Source organism: Tetrao urogallus, assembly GCF_951394365.1.
Source record: "Tetrao urogallus genome assembly, chromosome: 15".
NCBI classification, from domain to species: Eukaryota; Metazoa; Chordata; class Aves; order Galliformes; family Phasianidae; genus Tetrao; species Tetrao urogallus.
The window spans coordinates 11,767,060-11,792,296 of NC_136828.1; the positions used below are offsets into that span (position 1 = coordinate 11,767,060).

Here is a 25,237-nt window from a genome sequence, read left to right on the forward strand (position 1 = left end):
ACTCATCCACAGGATCTTCTTCCTGTAAGTGAAGTTTAAGCTAATATGGTTTACTCCATAATTAGGGTGGACTAATGTGTGTGGACAGTTACAGCAAATCAGCTGATAGGTGGTAATTTGCTAAACAGCTGGAGTTGAATTGTCCACGAGCTTGAAATTCACTTGCTTAAAAATAAATAAGCTTTTTGGCCCAGTAAGTTATTAAGCTTTGCTTCCCAATTATCTAAATCAATACAACACAAATGCTTCTGATGGGAAGATAAATTAAGAAATAAGTCTGAACATCTACTGTCAGGCTGTGGAAAAGATGTGGAAAATGGATCTTAAAGATCCATCATTGTGGACAAGTAGTTACTGCAAGCTCTATATGTTCTTCCCTTAAAAATATAATGAAATAATCTGTATTTCATGTCCGGAGAAGGCTTGGATTTGGTGCCATAGCAATGGTAGCACCCATTTCTCTTGCAGGAGCCACTGGAGGGCACCTTGACTGGCTGGATTTCTACTTGCCCATGTTTAGGGCTGAGCTCTCTAATGGTTCTTTTACAGATTGACCACAAATAAAATGTACTTACTGAGAAGGGGTGGTTTGTCACATGTGCTGTATAGGCAGTTATTGGCTGCATGGGAAGTGCACACAGATATTTACAGGGGATTTTTTGTGTGTGGTCACTGGGGAGCGTGACTGCCTCCAGCTGCTCTTTGTGGAGGCACAAAGAGGGGATGCAGCATCCCCTTCTGTCAAAGTCTCTGATGTGACTATGCAAGAACTAATGTGACTTACCTGGTAGAGGTAAGCAGCGTGTTATATTGCTGCCCTTTAGCTTGAATTGTACCCTGTCTTGCATTTTTTTTTCCTCTGCAGTGCTGGAATTGCTGTTGGCTTCTATGGGAATGGAGAGACAAGTGATGGCATCCACAGGCTGACGTACTCCCTACGCCATGCAAACCGCACTGTGGCAGGTGTCCAGGACCGGGTGAGCACGAAAGCAAATGGGTAGTGTGGGAATGGGCAGCCTCAGCACTTCTCTTGAGTTTGGCTGTGCGTGTATCTCTGCCTTTTTTTTTGCTAACTTCTGAGCTTAGAGATGTGCTAAAATTTCCATTAATGGAGCGATGCTTTCTTCAGCTCTTCTAAAAATATCAAAGCAAACACAGCTCGTTAAATGAAGTCTTCTCTTTGCGATTGTGCCTGTTTTAAAAACAGCTTCTGATCAGCTCTATTCCATGGACGTGGAGGCAGGCCAAGGCAGACAAGTCTGTTAGCAAAAAGGATCACTTGAGCACAATTGGTTGTTCCTGTGTTACATCAAACGTCATTAGCTCTTTCTGCAACCTTGATGGCTGCTAACCTCTTAACCTCATGGCATGGTAACCTTCAACAGATGTCCTTCTGCTAGACTTGATTGCAGTCATTTTTAACCTGTTTTAGGAGTAAGGTGAATGTCTCATTTGGGAAAAAAAAAATGTATTCCCAGCCTTAGTGGCTGTGTTCTGGGTTTGTGTAGTTCTGCTGTTTATCTTGATATGGAAAATAGCATTTAAACTACATTAAAACAGAGGTATAGAACTATTTGCTTATAGGTGGGGTTTGAAGGGTAAGCAGTCTGAGCCTCTTCAAACAGAATAACTGGAATCTGTCCATAATTTGCTAATAAGGATGAATTCTCTTTTACTTCCTTCTCATCCTTTTCCTTTGCCATACTACAGGTGCTAGATACCACAGTGGCCCTGAACCAAACAGCAGAGCCAAACCTGCTCATCCTGGAGGAGATATTTGCAAAGCAGACAGACCACTTGCACGTTATCCAGAAACTGCAGAGTCTCTTGGATGATCTGGTCAGGCAAACAACTGAGATCCCCTTCTGGAAGAATGAAGAGCTGTCTCTGGAGGAGCTGGCAATTCAGATTGACCTCTATGACTGGTACAGGTGTGCAGCACCCTGTTAGTATAGTGATTGTGGCATTTGTTTTGCAACAATGATGTGTTGTGTCTGTTCTGTGGGGCTGAGCCAAAGGCTGTTTATTGCTGTAGGTGCTCTTGGCTCACTCAGCTGACTTCATTATACAGCAAAACTGCATTCAGTTTAAATCAAAATACATGACAGCAACTTTTTTTCTTAAGAGTGTTGATTACAAACTGAAGGGAAACATATTTTCAATGTAAAAGATTGGTTGCTTGTGCCCTAATACAAGGAGAGAAGTTGTATGGCACATTAACTTGAATAAAGTAGGAATGTAGACTTGTTCCATGTGTTAACATCACACACTATCGTTTCTTTTTATTAAAGTTATTGAATAAAAGATAACACCAACTGTATTTCACAAAAGGAAACCTTTGTCCACACATTTGAATGAACTGACACGTTTCTAACAAACATGTAGTAAGTTCAGGAAGGCTGCAGTGCTCCTTCTTTACCTGACGGTGTCCAGCAGCATGTGGCTTTTGTACTAGAGTAAGGTTAGTGGTCTCACTTCTCAATAACTGTATGCTAATCATGTTGTTTAAATGCATTTGCCTCCCTGGACTCTTGGCACAGCAAATAGCCAGTGACCTCTGAAAATTAATAATTAGCAGCGGCTTTTCAAAGAAAACAAGGGCTGAGTTTGTTTTCTTGTTGTTTTTCCCTACAAGAAATTCGGACTACTTGAACTGTCCCTTTCATACATCAGTTTTCCTTTGCTGACTGTGGTTTTTATTTGCTGCAGGTGGCTCGGATACCTGGGCCTGCTCCTGTTCCATGTTCTGATATGTTTGTTGGTGCTCTTTGGGCTCATCAGAAACTCCAGGGCCATTCTTATGGGGTAAGTTCTGACTCAGGGACAGCACGTAAGGAATGCAATTGCCTGCTAGTTTAAACCTCTAGTCTGTTGTCAATTGATTTCAAGGACTTCTGAGGCTGAACAGTTTAAATCTGCCTCTTAATGCAAAGTACCTTTATAGAGCATTGCTCTGTGGTTTGGAATAGGGCTACACGTGAGAGATGTTCACAGAAAGGAGCTGTACAGCTCTATGATATTGTTCTGCCTGTTTTCGCATCAAAAGCAACCAACTCATCTGGACAGCAGCGTGCCTTCTGCTGGGCAGCACTGGTAGCCTCTGTTTGCTTGGGAGTCAGCTGGGAAATAGTAATGTTTAATAGTAATGAACATCCTCCCTTAGATTTACAGGCTGTGGAAGTCGTCTTTAATTCTCTATAGTGGTGAAGATGTTTGCTAATGGATGATAAGCACTGCCTGTGTTTGCACAGCCTACTAGCATGCCTTTTGTGTCACAATCTGATCCTCTTTACCTTTGGTTGTCACACCTGAAGAGACTTTACAGAGAACACGCAATGGTTTGTACAGTTATAAGAAGTCTTGTTGCTATGTTACTGCAATATTAATGTGTATCTATTTCTACAAAGCACTGCAAATGCTGCCACGCTCAAGCCCCATTACAAGAAAAAAGTGATCCTCTCCCTGTGTTGCAGCTTGGTTTAGTTTGGCATGTTTGGCAAATATACCAGTGTCATAAACACAATGAGAGTTTGACAGCTGACATAGCCAAGATTTTGTCCTGGTGTGTGATGGTACCATTAATAATTGAAATGCATATTCAGATTTATTATTTGCCAGATGACTTCATACCTGGCAGGTGATGCAGACAAAGGTCCAAGTGTATGCACAGATGGTAAACCCAGAGTTGAAATTAGAAACTCATTCCCTCTTGCCAGAAGTTCGTATTAAGGCATTTCCTCAAGGGAGCACATGGCATAGAGAAGCAAGTGTGTCAGAGCCAAGCAAGATGGTGAAATGCCAGTTTTAGATCTTTGAGCCAAGCAATCAGCTACTGACCCAGTCATCTTCGTTTAAAGGAAAATAAAAACTGTGCCACGTTGAACAGGTAACTGTGCTTAGCTGAAGGCACCAAGCAGTGCTGTCCTTATGTAGCAGGCCACTTTGCTCTGGAGTGCTCCACAGGATCTGCTAGGCTCTGTGGCTGTTGCAAAGGTGAATCCCCATTCTGTGCCTGGCTCTCTTCCTGGGCTGTGTGGGGTACTTGGGTGGTGTTCAGGTGCTCACAGCTTGACACCAAAGTCCAACACAGGCCAAGTATTCCCTCCATTATCTATAGACAATACAGTGCTTACAGCCTTCCTCTAGAAACAGAAGGAATTTGCTCAATTCTCAGTCACTGCATTTTCATGGGTTGTTTGTTAGTTTGCTATGTGTTGTGTGCTTTTGGTGTTCCCTGTTTTCTTTTTATGCAGATATATGGGGCTGTTGTTCTCTGAATATCTTTCCCATGTGGAAAGTCATGTCCACAGTGAGAATAGCCCAAGTGACAGGAATGCAGTCATTCATCTGCCAATCTGCCATTCCCTGGACTGCCTCTGTGCCTTTGACTTCCTTGCTTGGAGCTGACCAAAGACTTTTCTTCTAGCTTAGTCTTCCTCCTGCTGAGGCCCCTGGGCCAAGAAGCAATGGAACCAAAAACTGGACATTAACTTTTCTGGTTGCTGCTGTCTGCAGCACATAAAATGGGATGGTTTATCTGAAGATGCGGTGACTGTTAATTTCTTGAGTTTGGTAATTACTTTGGATTGCAGATAATGCATCTTGTGACGGGATCTGGTTAGCTTGAGATGAGAGTTTCTACATCTGCCACCTGTCTGTCTGTCTCCTACAGGGTATGCTTGCTTGGGGTGTTTGCCCTGATTGTCAGCTGGGGGTCCTTGGGTCTGGAGCTGGCTGTTGCTGTGGTAAGTAGCTCTGGTTCAATTCCCATTCACCTCTTGCTGCAGGTTTATCAGACACAAGATTAAGCAGCCATTAGTACATGTTATGCACCGTTTTATTGTGTGTCTTGTTCTAGGTAGCTGTCCTAGTAACTTGATCTGTGAGAATTACAGAGCTCCTCAGAGGTGGGGTGCAGTGTCTTGTACTCCAGCACTGCTGAGGCTGCCTAAAGCTGTACTAGTGGGAATGACAGTGAGGCTTCAGCACCTGAAACCTCCCTGCAGTGGAAGATTCCCTGATGTTAACCTGGCTCAACTGCTATTTTATATTGGTGTTCTTTGATGTTCCTTTTCCCTTTTGCCCTGCCTCTTTCTAGGGCTCCAGTGACTTCTGTATTAACCCGGATGCTTACATCTCCAAAGTGGTTGAGGAGAACGCAGTGCTTAGTGCTGGTAAGTCTTGGGGCTGGCTTTGGCACAGGTGCTGTGGCTCAGCTGTCACGTAGGAGTGTGGCAATGGCTGAGAACTTGTGGCTGTACCCAGCTCCCAGCAGCCAGCTGTGGGAAAAACAGATGTGTGTGGAGCTTTGGAAAACCTGCGTTCTTTCAAAAAATGCTTTTATACACCAGTCAGAAGTGTATGCATACATCCTTTTATCATCATTAATAATAATAATAATAATAGTAGTAATTTTTCTGTCAGAAGAGCCTTCGGATTCTTTCTTTCTGGCCCTCAGGCAAAAATAACTGATAAGGTGGATCAGCAGAAGTCCCTGGTTTATTTAAATTGAGTGCCCTGGGTCTTTTTTTCTCCTCTTCTAAGCAATGGAACTGTGGCAATATCAGTTTGTAGTTTGAGTTGTCATTTTTTTTAGGTTTCCTTTTGTCTGTATTCCAGCATCTAATATATTTATTTTCTATATTTGTTATTAATAAATACATGTATCAATTTTTCTCTTCATGGTGTTTATAAATAGGAGTCTTTTGAAAGCTAATTTAAAGAATAAATGAACAGAATCAGAAGGAAAGAAATATGAATTTCCCTTTCATTGTAAATGCAGTACTTGAATTCCTTTGTTTACCCCGTTCCACTTAAAGCCAAATGCCTGCATCACAGCAGCATTCAACTGAAGCACTGATGGATGGATTCTGTATTTGTCACTCCTAATTTAGGCTGAAGTGGTTGGTGAGATGAGGGGTGCCTCCAATCTGGGCCCTGGGGGCAAAAGTGATATTCAGAATTGTGGCTTAACACAAATGTGGTTGAGTGCTCACCAGCAGAGATAGATACTAAAAAGGAAAAGTACTTTGCAGGACTGAGTTTGCTTCTTGGCTAACAAAGTTACCTTCTCTCCTACCCTGTTTTCTCCCTGATGGACCCTGTATGTATTTCTGATGGTAAAACACAAATAAGCTGTGACCCTGATTTGTGTCACATGTAAGCCACGTTCTTTACTGGTTCTCATTTGCTTGGAATGTGAACATCTTTGCCTTTCATACTGAAAGTCTGGTGTTACTGCTGTGCACTTGGCCAAGTGCTGTGTAACTGATAGGGAATTAGGTATGTGGCTATGGCTGAGGATGCAGGGACTCGAAGCCATCAGAAATATTGATGTCTGGAGGCAAAATGTATTATGAAAGAATACATACATGCAAGTTGGTAGTATCACCCAGCAGATTATTCTTAGAGTGCTTTATTTATTGATTCTTTGGAAGGGAAAGGGGAGAGCCTGGCAGCTCACTACAGAAGGGTCTTTGTAACAAAGAAATTCAGAGCAGAGAGTGAAATGTTTAATGCGTTGTGTGAAGTGAAAATCCTTCCTTTGTTACAAGAGTGGCTTCAGGTAGCAGCTAGTCTCCTTTTTGGTCTAGAAGGCAAACAGGCCATGGAGGCCAGAGGAAAATACCAGACACTGGTGGCAGTCATGCTGTGTTAAGTCGATAACCCAAAACTGTGTGTGTAGTAACAACTTGGTTGACCCTAAATTCCAAGGAGGAAACTCCTCCTTGCTCCTTTTCCATTTCTTTTGCCCTTATCAGCTTGGCTCCAGCAGTTTTTTGCTCATTGGTACCATTCCCATGGGGTTCCTGTGGGTCTGGCATCCCCATCCCTCCTGCTTCCCCCAGCAGGGTCAGTCACCTCCCAGAGTGAAAGAAGGCTCTGTTCCAGCAGCACCACCAGCTGTGGCAGTTGCTAAGGCTCCATAAATAACAGCAAATGGGGCTGAACAAGATGCTGAGGAGGAGGAAGAGCAGGTGCTGTCATTGGCCTGAGCTGGAAGGGTGGCTTCTTCGAGGGCTGCCAGCACATCAGCTCACTGCTGCTAGGAACCATTCAGCATTCACAAGCACCTTTCCTTGTTTTTTCAGAAGGAAATTGGTCTTCCTTCTGAGCCTGCCATAGCACTGGGCAGCTGGTGGGGAGGTGATCACATATTCTGCCTTCCCATGTGAGTTTTTACTGTTCTTATGATCAGGAAGCTATGGAAATAACTCTTGGTCCCCCATGTTGTGGAACATCCTGTGCACCTGAGCAGGAAGAAGGGCCACAATGCAAGGACTGTTGTGTGGAACTGTTTAGAGACACTCTAACTTCAACAGTGGCTCTTCTAATAGCGTTAAAAGATGCCAGCATTTACTTTAAGCTTCTCATACACTTGCATACACTTGGCTGTAGACTGTGGCAACTGCTTTGTCATCAGTTGAGCTCTGTCTACAGGAGGAACAAGTTCGAGGATGCAGGATCAGCAGCTGAGAGCCAGAAGCAGCCCTGTCCTCCTAGGGGAAGCTGCCCTGCTGGAAGGATCCCAGTTCCAGTGCTCAGACTTGTCACACGCTCTCATTTGGTGCAGTATGGATGGATGAGGCAGAAACGTTTGGGCTGTTCCACTTAGTTTCACCAGAGTGCAACCTATTGTGAATTTTTCAGTTCAGAAAACAGATTGCTTTAAAAAAAAAAAAAAAAAAAGCATTAGTTGAAGGAGAGACTCAAATAGTTCATGGAAGAAAAATCTGTTGAGAGTTGCTGTACAGGCAGAAACCACATTTAGCTTGGGAATCACATAGCTGAAATGGTGCTGGTATGAGATACTGGGTTGGGTGCTGTCATCTGCTTTTAAGGACACTTAAGAACCAGCAAGTAACCTTAAATGTGAACCAACCACTAGCTTTACAGTGCTGGGTCAGTGTTTCCCTTTAATAATTCTGTTAGTTGTTGATTTTAGACATGTTGTCTTATAATATTCCCAGTCTTATACTCTGGCATTCAGACTAGAGGTGAACGATGCAGGTTATTGTATTTACAATGCTTTTTTGCTGTTGATTGTTGTATTTTTTTTCCCCATAAGAATAACAGCATTGGATACTAGGCAACTAGTATGTTAACGTTTGTATATTAATTGCTATTTGCAAATCTAGATAGAATTAATGGAGCTGACATAATCTGATTAAGTACATCATTATTGTTGTCATGTTTTTTTAGCTGGTGAGGAGATGTCCTTGTTTTGTAGAGAAAATGTGCTGCATTAAAAAAAAAAAAAAGCCTTAACACAGGTTTCCTAGAGGAGAAGTTTAAATCATTTTGCAGAAGAGGATGGATGATGTGTGTGCCTAACATGCCCAGTATTCATTAATTGAGATAAAGCCGATGGAGTTGAACAGTGGCTGTATAATCAGCTCCTGCTGCTAGCAAAAAGACTTGGTGCAGCCAAGATGTTTATTTTCAAAGCAGGAGGCCATCTTCTAGCCTCGTCGTTTTTTCATTGATGTTATGTTATTATTAGATGACTTACTGAATAAAATTAAATAAGAAGGCAGTCTGTCTAAACAACAGGAAGAGCTTTTTCCAGATTCTCTTACTGGAAATCTTCACTGTGAAGAGATGCTTCCGCTGAAGGAGCTGCAAACCTCCCGGGATAGATAATGGAATCTTTCAGCTCCAGCCCAGCCGAGTTTGTCAAACTGGATGCTGCAACTTGGCTGTTCAGATAAAAGCAGCAAGCACTCTTAAGCCCCATAGACTCCTAATTGGCCTCTTGCTCTTTACTCTCATCTTAGAAGCCCAGTGCTGAACGAACTGGGGAACTGACATCACCACCACCTTTTCCCATCTAAGGCTGGGACAAAACCCCATGTGGGGGATGTGGTGGCTGTGCTGTTACTGCTTGGGCTGTGTGGGCACAGCAGAAAAGAGCTTGTCCAAAGAAACATTCTCGAGACTCATTCTGTCCTGATATGGGTGGTCAGAAGCTGTGTTTTCCTACGTTGTTTCATCGGGTTCCTGATGAGCAGAAAGCCTTGTGTGGAGGGCAGTTGGGATGGCTATGAGCTCTTTCATGAAAACTCATGATGACATCAGTCTGCTCTCACCAGTACCAGCAGTATATCTAAGAGAAACATAGCTTCGCCTTAGGGAGAAGACTAACCTAGCAGGCAAGAAAATCAAGTCAGAAGAGTCTTCTTCCTCTTAGACATCTTAGGCAATATAGTTCAGCTGTCTCTGCTGGTTAAACATACAGAGGCACTCTCACTGGGTGTACATATAAAAATCAGGCTGCATAGAGAATGCTCAAATAGAGCTGAAGAATAGTGAGGAAAAACTGTTCAAGGTTTAGGCTTTGCTCTGTAAGCTATGATGTATTTTTTTTTCTCCTGATTGCTCTTTAACATACAGACCTGCTTGCTGCCTTCTGGCAGGTGCATAATGCCATTTTCACATTTCTGCTGAGCTTTGAAATGAAGAGTAAGTCTCCATGGTTGCAGAAGCAACGAGTAGATTCCAGCAGATGAAGCATCTTCAGTAGGCAGTTCTACTTTCCTTTCGAGGAAAAACAGATTCTGTGGAGATGAAGTATTTTAGATAGTTCCCTTCCTTGCCTTTTGTTCCTACGATGCATGTGCACTGTGAGAGTGGGTCAGGAGGACTTCCAGCAGCAGGCTGTGCGGTTGCATCAAGGCAGCTTCAGCGTGTTGTAGATTTAAAGCAGTTTAAAGCTGTTCATCTATCAGCACACTGTGTTCAGTGCAGGGGAAAGCTGCTCCTGCTGGCTGTGCCATTTTGGAAAGCACATTTCTGTACAGAATGCCACACTAGTCTGCAGTACTGGTGTTACTGCAGTGTAGCAGTTGTTGATTTTTGTCTTCCAGAGTAAAGGATGCACTTATTTCACTGTTCTGCTTTACTTTACTTGTAGCCACCAGTCCTTGAGCCTGGGCTCACAAATTGCAAACTGTGATTATACTGGGAACTGTCATAGTGATCTGCACTCTCAGGGCAATCCAGAAGGCCCTAAAGAAACCTTTCTGGAGCCGTGTATAATAGTAGGTCATGCAACTTAATGTGCTTATACAGATGATGTGGAATTGATACCCCTGTGGGTGCCTATGTGCAATTTCTGGTAGTCTGTTGATGTAAAATAAAGAAGTGCCAACATCAGAGCTGTGTGTGACACTGCAGGGTGCTGTTGCTGTGCTTTTCTCAAAGGATAGGGGCACTTTAACCATTTCTCCTCCACCACTGGGGGGTGACTCAGCATCAGAGGAGCAATCCTTTCCTTGGTGCAATGCTTGCACGCAGCACTTTGTGTGGTCCTTGCAAAGCAAAGCCCACATAGCAGTTCTCACTGCCCTCCAATCTGCTCATCTTCTGCTAATTGCTTTTTAGAGGAGGCCAAAATCATCCCAAAGAAAGAGCTGGGGGGGGGGGGGGGGGGGGAGGTGGAGCAGCTGGCAGAGCTGCCCCAAAGTCGGCTAATGAATTATAAATAACAGCTGTCAGGTTGCTTCACAGCACATGGGAGCTGGCAGCCTGTGCTGCACTGCTCGGTTCCCAGCGCCTCGGTTTGCCAAAAGGTACATTCAATATTTATGGGAAGTGCTGCAGAGCCGGGATGCTCTCAGGTCTATTCCCTTTGCAGCTCTGCTCGCTCGTGGTTGTGCGTTTTGCTGATTTCTGAGCTGGGAGTGCTTGGAGTACTTTTCCAACCTGGAATACCTGTTACTGAGAGCCACAGATAGAAGATTAAAGGGAATGGGAGAGAAGGTGTTGGGAGAGAAGGTGGTATGTGTATTTTCAAGCTGCTGTTGTCTTCACTGAGCAAACTTCACCACTGGTTTTGCTAAGCTGATGTGCTCTCATTCATCTGAAGAGGAACTGTAAATGTTTGAGCGTTAATCTCAAGGTACTGGACTGGTAACTCTGTCACAATGCTTGTTCCCTCTGCAGCACGCAATTGAGAATCATAGAATGGTGGGGAGAAGCCTGAGATTCATAATCTGTGTGTGCTGACTCTGTCCAGGCAGTTAGTGGTGTATTATGGGGGCTCTTGAGGGCACCAGGCTGGTGAATGAGGAGAAATGAACCTGTCTTCAAGCATGGAAATAAGTGATGCCTTAGGAAGTGCATTTTAACTCTGCTTGTCTGTACTCACGTGTAGAAGTACGTGTTCATTGCTCTGCAATGTCTGATAGAACTACTCAGTGTTAAGGATTGCACCTTCTTGCTGGTATTCCAGCTTTCTTTCCTGGCCCAGTCTGCACTACTGATTTAATACAGAATATACCTTTCCAGAAAGCTGCAAAAGAAATTATATGCATCTAAGTAGTCTAACACCTCCTAATTAAAATCTAATTGCATGCAAGTGACATCTACCAGAAAACAGACTGCTGTTTACTCGTTCATCCCTAGTGCATGTCAGAAAGATGAGAACTCTTTTTATATCCATGTCTTTCCTCAGCACGTTCCAAGATGTTTCGAAAGCAAGATATTGAAGTGATAACGTTACTACAGGTTGTTTTCTTCAGCTAGGAGGGCTTTCTTATGTCCTCTACAGAACTCTAAAACCAGTCTCCCCTTTGAGCCCCCAGTCTGGAAGACTTTTTTAGCACGTGAACTTGCATATTTAGGAAGCATTATGTTTCAGCATGGTGTGGTAGCATGGGGGTGTGCGTTTGCACCTCCTTTGGCCCAACGGTGTGCTTTCACAGGTACTTCAGTTAGCAGCCTGTATTTATATCACCTTTGGCAGCTCTCCTGTGCCAGTGTTCCTGTGGCTGTTTAGTGATCTCGTTGGTGAATGGAACTGGCTGAAAGTTATGTCCTCACTGTATATCCCAGGCGGCAGTGCCAACCTCTGATTGTTTTCAGTGACTATAGAATGGTATTCTGATGCTCAAAAGCTGTAGAAATTAAACATTCAGTTGGACTTCTCCTAGACTGAGGTCTGGTTATGCTATGAGTAAAACTGACTTCTGAACAAAACTTGTATTAACAGTTCCCCTGACAATATAAGCCCCTTACTTCTTTATTGTTGAAGGGGAGAGGAGAAAAAAACAAAGCAACAAATAGTCTTTGTTGTGGGGAGCAGAAAACAATTCTTTCTTTATTCCCAAAGACGGCTTACATCCCTTTTTCTAGTTTCCTCCATGCACTAGAGAGAGGGAAGTGGTTTCACTTACATTCCGCTTTCATTTTGTGTATTGCTTCTGGGGCTTAACACCTCCATTGTGGTAGCCATGAAATAGTGCAATAATGGAACAACATCACTAATGTGACTTTCTCTTTTGCCTTTGTAGATACTTTCCGCTATTACATCACCTGTAGCACCGGATACCCCAACCCTTTCCAGCAGGTGAGTGTGAGCACTGTGCCCACCTTCCTTCTCCACTTCTCAGCATCCTGCTTCTTGCAGGGGATGGGTTGAATGCTTTTGGTGCCAGCAAGCAGCAAGTTGCAAGGTATTAGTTGTAGGAAACACTCCACCTGTTGGTAAAGCTTTGGTACCTACTTTCCAGCTGTGCAAGCGATACAGTGAGCAGTTGTTTTCCACCATCACTATTGCTTGTATGGTCTAGGATGCCCTTCAGAGGGAGCTGTATGTGATGTGGCAAGAACCATGGCTTTTGTTTATGATATCTCTGTTTACGTAGTGCTCTTCTAAGAGCAGCAATGTGGAGGCAGAGCACCCACAATTCATGCCAGGGTGGGAACCTGCAGACTTCCTGCTTTGAATCTCCTCTTGCGGTTTGTTTTTGGTTTAAGTGGCAACTCTCCACTCCCAAAACGAAGTGGGGTGGGGGAGCAGTTCTCACATATGCCTCTTAAATCCCTTGGATGTTCAAGGGTTTGCACCCTGAAGTATAAACGTGAGTCATTATTCTTTCGTGTGGGGGCTGAGAAGCAGCACCTGGGCCCATCCCAAACTTTCTCTTCTGTATCAGAGGCCAGAATGAACCCACACCACCCACTGTGCAGCAGACACCAGCTGCTTCAGTTTATAATTAGGATCTTTTTTTTAAATCTCATCTTCCTCTGTTTTCAAGGATGGGAGAAGAACACTTCAGGCTGTGCACCATTGCTATCAGTCGCATTTCTGGTTGCTTATATACTCTCTGACATGCTATAGCATGTGAAATTCCCATGGATGCTTAAACGGGGTGTGAGAACTGTACCCCAGTGAAAACAATTTTTAATATTTGATTCCTTCTTAGCCATCTGACTGGGTAGAAAAATCCATCTGTATGCTGTGGTGAGAATATAAGTGCTGTGTCTTGCCTTTTCTCCTGCCCCTCTGGCCTGGCATTGGCCACAGCTCTGCATGTGTGTTTTGTTTGTACTCCTTCCAGTTCAGTAAAAGTAGAACTTAATGTTAGTGGAACTGCATACATATCAGCTGAGATTTCCTGAAGTTGAACCATTTGTACAGGTGACACTTTAGTGTTTGCTAGTGAGATTTAAGTCTTAACTCCCAGGAGTTGTGCTGGTCCGTGAGTTGCTGAAACACTCACTGTTTTGTGTTGAGCAGAAACTGTCAGGGAGTCACAAAGCTCTGGTGGAAATGCAAGATGATGTTGTGGAACTCATGAGGTCAGCAAGCAGAGAGCATCCCACCTCCAAGGTAACTCCTCAGTTTTGCTCTCCCTGTGTACATAGCCCAGTATCGGGTTCTTCAGAGCTGCTTGCATGTAATAATCACTGGGCTTATTGCTTACAGGACTATCTTACACGGATCCAGGAGGTTCTAAATTCAACAGAGATAAACTTGCAGCAACTGACAGCTTTAGTAGATTGTCGGAGTCTGCATTTGGTGAGTACTCAGTAACTGGGCTTGTGTTAAGAAAGCACTAAGTGGGTGTAGAGCCTGTAGAGTACTGATTATTCTGGAGTTCCAAATCTCTGGTGTGCCAAAACAGTTTGTAACAACTTTACTGATTGACTCCAGCAGAAAGGAGAATGGGGTTTTGGATCAAGTTAGCTTTGTATTTTTGTGTTTGAAGATCAGTGTAGAAAACCAGATAACATCTCATTACATCTGCAAAGCTGGAAGGTTAAGGGACCCTGAGCTTGTTTCCATAGTTCATAGCTTATTGCTTTTCCCACAAAATGCCTTATAGCTGCAGCAAAGCATAATCAAACTATTGCCCTAGCTGCATCTCTGGAAGTATAGAAATAGGTAATCCATGCTTGTGTTCCTGGGCAATAGGACAGAGGGAAGGAGCTGAAAGGCTTATTGAAAAATGTGGTGACTTAAGTTGGGTGGATAAGTTCTATGTTGGATTTTTCCTTTTTTTTCTTTAATCTCTTGCTGCCATGTCTAAATTTGCTTTGGGTTTTGTGAGTAGAGATAAAAGTTAAGGAAGTTATGAAAAAACACTCCAGGTCTCCAAAATTAAAATTAAAGTATGCTCTGGAGATGCAGCTATGAACTAGATTGTTTCAGAGAGCATGGTCTGGGGGGAAGGCTTTTGAATTAGAACTCAGTGTTAACTCTCTAGTGACCAAGAAACTCTGCTCCTTTCTCTCTCCAGGATTACGTCCAGGCTTTGACGGGCTTTTGCTATGATGGAGTGGAAGGCCTCATCTACCTGGTTCTCTTCTCCTTTGTCACAGCCCTCATGTTCAGTTCCATTGTGTGCAGTGTCCCACACACTTGGCAGCAAAAGAGGTATAGAGAGGGTTTAGAACCTATAGTGTTGTAGAGCTCTTTCCTAATGAAGACTAGCTATTGGATTTGTGCCCATGAGCATCTGGAGCACTTTCCCATGTGATCCCATGAGCGTGAGGCCTTCTTAAGCACAGGTCCAAAGGAAAAAAATCTGCTGGCGTTTGCTGTGGTGGTGATTAATATTTACATCTGAACTTCACTGTACTGAAATACTACGTGTAAAGAGTATTCAGTACACTGTAGGACTGGAGTCAAGTCAGAGATGAATGATTGTAGCTGTAGAGAAAGGCAAATGCTTGAACTCTGTGCTTCTCTGTACAGTGCCTCTTCTCTTGCATTGCCCTGGCATTTGTTCTAGTATGGGGAAGAGAACTAGGATGAGCAGCAGCTCGCGCTTGCCTTTCTTGGCTTTGCTAAAACTAGGGCAACTGACTTGCACAGCTAATAGGAGTTGAAAGCAGTCGTGTCTGCAATAGCATGGGCAGATAAGATGCTTGCACATTGCTGGTGATCATGTAACAGCAGAGTTGTTTGGAACTACTGTTAATGATGGTAAGGGCTGATCATAAGCCTTGAGCGAATCTTCCTAGGGCCTCAGCAACTGGCTGCTGTACCACATGCAGCTATTAAAATAGCTTTGGGTTTTCTGTTCTTGTAGAAGACTATTAGACTGCGCAGCAAATTCTTCACTGTGGTCCTGAAATGTGATTTTTGTGGCCTAAGCCTAAACTCAAGGTTCAAAGTGGAACATCCAGAACAATAGTAGGAAGCCAGAGCCCGCCAGGCCTGCAGTGCCCACAGAGGAAGCCTTGGGAAATGTCAGAACACTGCTGCAGAAAATGGCTGGTTTCCCTGGCTCTTCCACATACAGCTGTAGAGGCGTTTTCAAGAAGAGAATGGCAGTCTGTTTGAGGGAGAGAGATTTACAGTGTTATCTCTCATGCTGCCCATACCATCAGCCCCAGCAGGCTGCTGCTGTGAACTGAAAGATTCCCTCTTGCATTATCTGGAGCACTGCTTCTTCCTCTGGCACCCTCAGGGAGGTGGAGGATGTCATTGCCTGTAAGAAGCTGTACAGGCTGCAATTCCCTGATTAAATCTTCAGTGCCACCTGGTGGTGCAGAAGCTGCAAGTGGTGGTGGGGATGCTCTAGGGATGCCCATCGTGTCTCTGCCCCGCAGCAAGACATTTCACGTTGAGTGTTTTTCTAGTCTTGTCCAGTATCACTAAAATGTACTTCAGATCTTGGTACTTCATCCCGTAATTAGGGAAATAAAATAACAGTGTGTGTTATTTCAAAGAGACAGAAGAAAGATGGGGAGGGGAAAAGGAAATCAGCTTGCAAGCAGTTCTGCTCTGTATAAAAATTGATTTAAATTCCCGGCCTTGCTGAGGGAAGAAAGGCTCTAGAGACAAATGTTGTAACTTACTACATGTGGAGACTTGTGAAGTTTTGTTAGAAGCTGAGGGAGACACTGTGCAACCATAATGGAAGTTCAGACTCTTATCCTTAAAAGCCCTCTGGACATTGCTGCAAGGAATGGAAGGACAGACTGTAGTTTGAAGGATGTTTTGCAGAATGCCTGGCAATACATCCTCCCTACCTCTTTTACATATATTTTTTCCAAAGTACTGTGTATTTTTGGGATGCATGTCCATTCTTTGGTTATGTGACTGAGCAGCTGAAGAACCATATTGTCTGCCAAGCCCTGGGAGAAGACCATAGGGAGACTGCAGGGGATCATGCAATCTAAAAGTCCAGATGGCATCTGTGGGAGGTCTGAGTCACAGTGGTGTAGGCTGTGTTTGACACTGCCACCCTGAGGCATCCCAACTGGGTATAAATGTGGAGGTGTGGAGGATGGTTGGGAGGTTCCTAGGATTGCCATGGTTTCCTGCAAGCCCCACGTGTGGGGTAATTGTAGGGTTCTAGGAGGAACTTCTTTTCCTTCTTGCAGAAGCTCAGATGATGATGGGGATGAAGAATCAGCTGCTCAGGGGAGCAGACAGACACACGATAATCTTTACAGAGTGCACATGCCCAGCCTCTATAGCTGTGGGAGTAGTTATGGCAGTGAGACCAGCATTCCAGCAGCAGCACACACAGTCAGCAATGCTCCCGTCACAGAGTACATGTGAGTATCCCGACAAAAAGGCTGAATTGCATCTCATCCAAGTTGCTGCGCTCAGATTTTGTAGTTGCAGGGCTGGTACTTTCAACTAAGCAGTGGAAGTGATAAAGGATTCTGTCTGAGATGTCAAAAGGCATGTTTTCTGATTAGCATCTACTGGGATAGCCTAAAAGTACTGCAGTAGAAAGGGTTGTATTAGGCAGCATACTCAAAAATAGTACCACTGCTTTGTCCTGTGGGATTTAGACATCTGTCCACAGAAAAGGGAAGCAGTGTTATCCAGGCTCCTTACTGCACAATGGTTCTGATCCCTGTGAAGCTTGGCTCTTCAGACAGAGCAGTTTTGGCAGAAGATTTTAAGCCTCCTTAGAGACCAGGAGCCATAGCAAAACCTGCAGGCTCTTTCCTTCTCTGTGTTTGAAGCCACCTCTGGTATTTGTTGCAGTCTGGAGCTGCCTGGTCCAGGTGGGACTTTAAGAGCTTTCTCTAGAAGTGCCAAACCCTGATGGCTCTCTGACTCCCTTTTGGGGCCCATCTCTTGGGCTGGCACATCGTTTTGTTCTTCCCTTTAGATTTTTGTCCTTACTTTATCTCCAGCTCTGCAGCTTGGCAGTTCTGACTCTGTAGAGAGGCAGATTTTTCGCACAAACCTATTTTTAATTCATTCGATGCGATTCAGTGTGGGCTGTTCTGAGTAAGAGTGTAAAGATAGCGTTATTTCCCTTAGCTTGAGCACAAATTTTGTGACTGAAGAAGGGGATCCACATGGCCTGTAAGAAAAGCTTTGAGGGAGACTGATCTGCTGCAGTAATTCTGGGGGTGCTGTGCTCTGTCCCATGTCACTGTCAGAGACCTTCCCTGGAGAAGTGTGGCACGTACCCCCATTACCATGTGTGTCTTCCTTTCCTAGGAGCCAGAATGCAAATTTCCAGAACCCCCGTTGTGAGAATACCCCGCTCATTGGCCGGGAGTCCCCACCTCCCTCAGTAAGTCTCTCTTTACTGCTCCTCTCTGCTTCAGTGACTTTGGGGAATACACATTTACCACTTCTGTATACTCTCAAGGGAGCTGATTGTGCAGTCCAACACAGGATCTGGCCCATAAATCAAAGCAGTATAGATGAGCCACGGAGAGCAAAACTTAACTGTGCTACTTTTGACATTGCACTCAAAAACAGTAAAACTAAATCTATTAACATTAGTAATCTTATGGGCCCAGTCCTGCCACCACTGAAATGCATGAGTGTCTTGGTGGGTGTCTTCAGCAGGATGATTCACTTGCATGCATTATTCTTGCTATCTCTGGCACTGCACTGATTCCTTAAGTTTAAAAAGAAGATTGTTAAAGCAGTAAGCTCAGAGTTATTGCTGAACCTCTCTCCTTAATTTGCCCTAAAGAGACAGTGGGGTGAGACTTGTATTTTTTGTTGTTGTTGAGATTTTTTTTTTTTAATCTTTTGTTTTACAACTCTTTTACTTTCTTTAGAAGCTATTTTTGTATTTAATTTCCTGTGGAGGGGGAAGATAAAAAAAAAAAAAAACCAAACACGTTCATGGAAGGTTTTGATATCCTGTGAACCTTTCTTACACCAGGACTTGGAGAACATGCCATCGCAGTGCTCGCTAACTTGGTGGTGTGATTGCAGAGGTTGAGTAGTAGCATGATTAGTAATCAGCCAGTCTTCAAGTGTAGGTAAAGAAAATGCACTCAGTGGCACACGATTTAAATCACGAGGAGGGGAGGAAGGAGTAGGAACTGTGGTGGGAAGGGGGATAATCACATTCATTTTTCACTTCACAACGACCACTTCATCTCGCCACAGATGAAATAGAATAGTGGAAAGGTGATCCTTGACTTGGTAGTTGGCCAGATCTCTTGCAACCTTCTTAGAAATACAAACAGGTTTGTTTTTGTGTTTCTTTTTTTTTTCCTGTTGCCTGGTGTTCTGAACAGAAGTTTTGGTAGTGTTATCTGCTCTCAGCAATGAGACAGTACTCAGAGGAGCTGACGTGTGGCACGCAGTGTGGCGTGGCAAGAGCTTGCTTTACCACTGGCATTTCCTGCCACTATCCCTCTGGATCTGCCAAGACATATGTTCCTTCTGTGTCTGTAGGCCAAGGTCCTGCCTCCCCTTCCCCTACTGCTCTTCTGCTTCAGAAAAAAAGCACACTCCTTTCCGCAGGGGCTTTAGTTATGCAAGATGTTTCCTGGTTCTTCAGTAGCTGTTTGCGTTAATACCCTGAAAGGGGAACTGAGTCCTTGTGCCTTAGGCTGGTTTCTGGGAGGAGATAAAGATGAGATTTTATTTTTGCAGGGGAACTTGACTTGACAGCAGCCTGTGTGGTCTATAGGGAAGTGCATGAGCAGGGGAAGGAGGAGAGTGCGTTGCTGCTCCTGTAGACAACTGAGCTTCTGCCTCGGTGAAGCAAGGAATGGGCTGTAGGATAAGTGTGGTTTCTGGATGGGCATAGTGATAGGTGGAGAGGGAGAAAATCCTTTTTGCAGTCCTGCAGTATAGGCAGTCAGCAGAGGAGGGGCACTTTTCTGTTTCTGTATTCACAGCTCTCCATAGTAGGTGGCTGGGATCGTATGGAGGCAGAAGAACTTGCACGACCTGTTTGAAGGAAATTATCTGTGGAAGGAGAGAGATAGGAGGATACTAATGCTCGTGTCCCTGCCTCTTACTGGGAGGGAGAAGGGGAGCTCACCATGTCAGTAGGGCATATCCAGTGAGTGGACAGAGCTGACGCATTCCATTTAGCTTTCTTTCTGAGAACAGATGGTGAGGACTGAGATGTGATGATCCTGCCGCATTGTTTGTCCGTTACTTTTCCTTGCTTTTTGTTTGTTTGTTTTTTTCCCTCTTCTCATTCCTTCTGTTTTCTCCTTCTTGCCACAGGGCTGTTCCTTTAGGGTTGTAGAGCCCACCTTGTCACTGACACACACCACAGCGTTTCACTTGCTTGCACTGTGTTTTTCATGCACGTTGAGGCTGCACTCTCTTTTTCTCTCTTTCTTGCGTCATCACAGTTGTATTTGGCTGCCATGGACAGTAGCAGCCATATGAGCTGGCAGCTTAAGCCCTCGGACAGTGCACGGACATACTGGTAACAGCGCCCGCAAATGGAACAGGTACTGGAAACAAAAAGGTCCTTCTTGCTCAACCCCTTCTCCACTCCCGACCACTCCTCATCCCTGCACTGTTTATCCCAGGCCAGTGCCTTTTATTTCTTCACATTCCTTTCCTCTGCACCTCCCACCCCATTCCCTCCTGCCAAGGGTTAAAATGACTTAGTTTTGCTCTGGTGCAGACTCAAGCAGCAGATTTAACCTTGGAAAGGCTTCTGGTGCTCGATGTGATGGCTACAGAGACCCATGCCTCACAACTCATGGCTGCTTTAGCTCAAAGTGCACACTGGAAAACAGCTTCAACACTTAGTCCTGAGCGCTGCTTAAATGTGGAATTAGTGGTGCACTTTAAATGCAGAATAGAAGTTCTTCCATCCCAAGAAGCTGCTTTAAAGCGAGAACCAATCTAGTAGCTTTTCAGTCAGGACCAGTTCTCTTATTTCAGCTTTTTAGCTTCCCTTGATCCCTGCTGCTGTTCTTTTTGTATTGACTGCTCATAGCAGCATGTGCCCCAAACCACAGATGTTTATCTGCCACGCGCTTTAAGCTCCTCAGTAGGATTTTTAATTTGTTGAAAGGCTGTGGTTGGTAGTGGTGGCCTGTCCTAAAGAGTTATTTCAGTGCCTGTTAGAACTGCGTGCAGCTTCTCCTTGCATTTAAAGTCAGAAAGGAGTCAGCTTAAAGACAACTTCCCTAAGGCTCCAGGCATAAGCACTAATATTTATTTCATTCTGTTTCAAAACCTTTTACTGTTTTGTTTGTTCTGTGTATGTCCGACTCATTTCATCCATCTCCCATGGGCTCTGTGAACAGAGCCCCCTTAGCATCATTTCACTGTCTGAATTTTCAATGTGCTGTTGTTGCTGACAGTCTCCAAGACAGCCAATGTGTCTTCCCTCACAGTAGTCCATCAGAAAGCCACTTGCATACAGAAAGAGTAGGTGGTCTGCATTAGGCCTTGGAGTTTTTAGCTTGGTTGAATGCAGGGTGTAATGAAAGCTCCCAGGCAGCTCACCTGGTGTAAAGGACAGCGTGTTTCCCCAAGGGAGCTACAGCCATGCAGTGACTGGAAGGTGCTGGTTCCAGTTGGAATAAAGGGGCTATTGCTTTTGGCCTGTGCAGTCAATGACCCCTGTCTTAATTCTGTTCCCAGGAAGACGTGTCCATAAAGCTGCTATTCCTTCATTTCTGCCGTTCTTGCTGGGACTTCTCTTAGCCTTGCATTGGATTCCTTTCTGTCATGTCGCTGCTTGGTCTGTGCTCTTGCTGCCTCTTGCCATTTGTCTGCCTGTCTTGTGACGTGCTGGGAAGCGTGCTGTCTGACCTGGATGTCTCAGTGCCCTCTGCCATGGTGCATGAACACAAACCTGTCTTGAAGCATGGTGCTGGAACCCATGGAAGGGTCACAACTTCCTTCAGTCTTAAGCCTCGTAAAGACTGCTCCTGGGCTCATGGTGGTCTTTCTGCTTCCTGCAGGTGGTATTGTAGCAAAGTCAGAAGACTGCTTATGAGTCTGTCCCATGAAATAAAGTACTGCCTGGTGGGGGAAAATTCTAGGGTCTTTATACTGGGCTTGAATTATCCTCTGGGCTGGAACGTGACTTCAGTCTTCACTGTCTTCTATTTCCCTAAGGTCACACCCAGAGTTAATGTGTCTGTCTGCAGGGCTAAGAAAAAGTCATTGCATTCTTTCCAAGACTTTAAAAACAAACAAAGCAAACAGAAACTCTGTTCTTTGGACTTGGTCGACTTAAATCTCTTTGAATTCAGAACCCACTGGCTGGAATTGGCTATTTCCCTCCATTTGTACCTCCCATTCATAATGATACCAAACTCTGTGTTTACTGTGCTGTAGCTATTTGAGAGGTGGATCAACCTTTAAGAACTTGACTCCAGAAACTTTGATCTTTATTGGCTTACTAAAATAGCTCTGGCAGGAAATCAAAGTCAGGGTAGCCAAAGAGATGTATTTATTTTAACAAGTAGTCAATGGTTTTTACTTGGAGTCATGGTTTCACACGGTAAGTGATCTTCCAGAGCAGCTCTGTTAGCAGTGAAGCACTCACGATCTGCACAGTTCACAGGACTTGGTAGAATTTATGGTCTCTAAAATTAACCAATTACTCTCATTATTAGTATTTTTTGCAACAAATGATTCCTTTGTATGCAAACTGCTTCTGTTAATCCCCTCACTCTCACGTGTTCACTAACCGTACCTATGAAAGCTTATGCCCTCAACAAGGCTAAATGTGAATGATTCTTTTTCTTTCAAGAGATGCAAAATAAACTCTTGTGCAATCAGCTGTGTTTGTCCTAGCTGACTGGTAAGTGCCTGGGAGGCGTGCTGTGTTGGCTAGCACAGGCCACCTGGAGGAACAGCAGCAAGAGGTCTGTTAGGCCCTCTGCTTGGGGTAGCTGAGAGTGGGCAGAAGGCATTGACCTCCTTGCTGTATTTAAAAGGGTACAAGAGGGCATATAGGGCCTGGGGGCTGAGAGTACTGGAAGAATCGATGCATTGTGCATGTTCTTTACCTTCTATGCAAGTCTTTAAAGGAAACTAAATGCAACTGTGTGCATGATGGCTGTGTCAGGCAGTGTATCCGGGTCACCTGAGAGCAGAGACCAAGACTTCCTTAGCTCCAAACTGTGCTCAGGCTTAGAAGTCTTCAGATCTTTTTAAAAGAAGTTATTTTCTAAGTTATTTTAATAGTGAATAGTATAGTTTGGTTTCATATCCATGTGACTGGCGAGTTTCTGCTGATACATCTTCATTTGTTGGCCTGTCCAGATGTTGGGATCTGTGTTTTCCACAGCATCTTCCCATTGCTTCACAGCGAAGGATGTGCACTAAAGTGCTTAGATGAGAGATGCTGACAGCATGTGGAGCAAAGCATTCATGCAGTGATTCTAATGTAGTTACTGAATATTTGGTGCATGCTTGCGGAGCTGTGCTGTGCTGGTTGTAAGAGGTGTGCAGAAGTTCTAGCTGTTTCCAATTTTCAACCCAACTTTTCATGGCTGTTAGGAACATCCTTAAGAGAAGGAGTAACCAGTTCAAACTGTAATGGGAAAAGGTTGTAAGGTACAAAAATCCTGAGTTAAGGAGAGAACATCAGCCCTAACTCTGACTATTGAGTCTTGATTTGTTCCTTGTGGTGGATTGCAGGTAGGTTTGAATGTAAAAATGCATTCTGCTTGACTGTTTTGTTTGTTTTTTTTTTTTCTTTGGGGAGGAAGGAGCAAATTCTTTTCAACTTCTCTTTCCACAATGGGTACGTTATTGAAATACGATTCATCAAGCAGTCCATCTTGATTGTTAATGTTCTAAAGAAAATTGATGCTGCAAGTTGTGCACTGAATCTATAGGATTTCCATGATCCTAGAAGTTGGTTGTTTTTTTTCAAAATACATCTTGCAAAACCTTAACAACTGCAAATTTCCTTTTCATGCTCATCTCCTACCATGCTTTGCATATGGGATACGAATGGAAAATGAGCAATCAAATGCATTTTGCCTTCTAAGATGTTCTTCATAGCGTGATGCTTGGCTGGAGATTTCAGCATTATGCTATCTGTGAATGTGTCCTGCTTATCTTATGAGAAAATTCTTTGACTTCTAAGCCTCTTTGAGCCTGCTGGGTTAGTCTCATGTTTTAATAATGCCCTAAACTTCATTTCTGAAACAGCAATCGTATTTCATAAACTGTATGGAATACAGTCCTCAAACTGGCTCAGCTTGGCATATTCAACCTTTTCTTTCTCACTGGCAAAAAGAAAGAAAAAATCTTAAAAAGAGAAAGAACATGTATACCCTTTGTCTTCTAAATATAGATGCTGTTTCTGGGCCAGAGTTTTATATTAAGATCCACGTTCTGCAGAAAATTCTCCCGTTATGGAAGATAGTAAAAGATAAGTGTGCCAATGAGCCCCAGGTATCTTCATCTTCTGCCAGTGGGGTCAGCCCTGATGAAGGAGCAGTATCTCTCTTCTACTGTACAGAGGTTCAGCCTGGTTTGGTCTTTGAAAGAAAACTGAAAATGCTGTTAATTCTCTGAAACCTCCTTTGAATAGCCAGGCTTTTGAAAGCCTAAGGATGCCTCATAATGTTCTTTCCCAGTGGGCAAGATAAATCATAGCTCCTGGTGTGGAACTGCCTTCCAGTTGTCTTTTTTGCCAGCTTAACTGGCTATTTTATGTGGTGCAGTTTTAAAGGCGATAATAAGTCAGTATGCTGAAGAGCACTCTTGGGAAGTAAGATGTGGATTTACAGAATTATTCAAGCTCCTGCTGGTATTAAAAAGAGGAAAAAGCACCTGTCCTCTTTGCTTGGTTTGGAGTATCCTGGTAGCTGAATCCCAGAAGCGCTAACATGGCCAAGATCAAAGCACTGAACGCATTGAAACAAAGAGGAAAGAGTCTCTCGTTCTTACTGCAGTGTATTTGCATGCTTTTCAGCTCAGTATCCAAAGCTGGATGGCAGGTGTTATCTCAGTAGCCTCTGGGAGCAGTTTGGGATTACCTTGCTTTGAACAAAAAATTGTAAAGCAACCCAAACCAAAGGCACCTCACACCTCTGTGAGCTTCTTTTCTCACCCCCAGGCTGGAGTCTTGTCTACCACTGCACGGTACACAGGCTGGATCCCATGCCATGGTGGATAATTAACCACCTGATAACTATTAAATAGCTAATATCTTGTTGGATGGCAGCTTGTTTCCAGTCTGGTTGGGTCTGTCCTTTCTCAGGCATAAATTGTTCACAGGATTCATTCTTCCACACTTTCCTTTCAAAGTGTCCATTTGTGATGTGTGCAATCTTCTGATGATCTCATTGCAGACAAATGCAATGAACTTTACACCTCTTTTCTTTTCAACCTCCTTTTCTGGCATGGTTGAAAGAATCAGCATGACTAAAAGAGGATGAAGGTGTGAGGTGGGTTTTTACATCTGTATCATTTCCACTTCCCTTTCTTCTTCCAAGTGAAATATGGCACGTTTTGATTCAGTGACTATAGGACTTCATTCTCTATAGAGAGCTTGGATAAATCATTAGCCCATGTGCACTGACCTGGCCAGCATCCTTGCAGCAGGCTATACCAGTGTGTTGCTCTACACAGTGACTTTGAAACTTTCCTTGTCAAACCAAGCCAGCAGCTCCTTGATATGCAGCAAATGCTGCTAATGTTGTGCTGGGAAGTGATTGCAATCTGTTGTTCCATTCTAATATTTATTCTGACTTCTCTGTTCTGTTGTTTTTGTTTGTTTGTTGTTTTCTTGTCTTGTTTTCCTCCAGTACACCTCCAGCATGAGAGCCAAAT

General features: G+C 43.9%; 1 protein-coding gene across 1 annotated transcript in view; it reads left to right on the forward strand.

Moving 5' to 3' along the window:
- The window catches only part of TTYH3 (tweety family member 3), a gene marked incomplete at both ends in the record, with an annotated part of 59,952 nt that extends 40,047 nt beyond the window's left edge, over positions 1–19,905 (forward strand). Inside the window, 12 exons of the mRNA XM_079543004.1 lie at positions 866–977; positions 1,711–1,931; positions 2,710–2,805; positions 4,673–4,745; positions 5,099–5,174; positions 12,294–12,349; positions 13,523–13,615; positions 13,712–13,804; positions 14,526–14,662; positions 16,621–16,797; positions 17,705–17,780; positions 19,825–19,905. Of these exons, the coding sequence (XP_079399130.1) occupies positions 866–977; positions 1,711–1,931; positions 2,710–2,805; positions 4,673–4,745; positions 5,099–5,174; positions 12,294–12,349; positions 13,523–13,615; positions 13,712–13,804; positions 14,526–14,662; positions 16,621–16,797; positions 17,705–17,780; positions 19,825–19,905 (1,291 nt within the window). The remainder of the gene's footprint in view (positions 1–865; positions 978–1,710; positions 1,932–2,709; positions 2,806–4,672; positions 4,746–5,098; positions 5,175–12,293; positions 12,350–13,522; positions 13,616–13,711; positions 13,805–14,525; positions 14,663–16,620; positions 16,798–17,704; positions 17,781–19,824) is intronic.
- Positions 19,906–25,237: the final 5,332 nt, after the last annotated feature.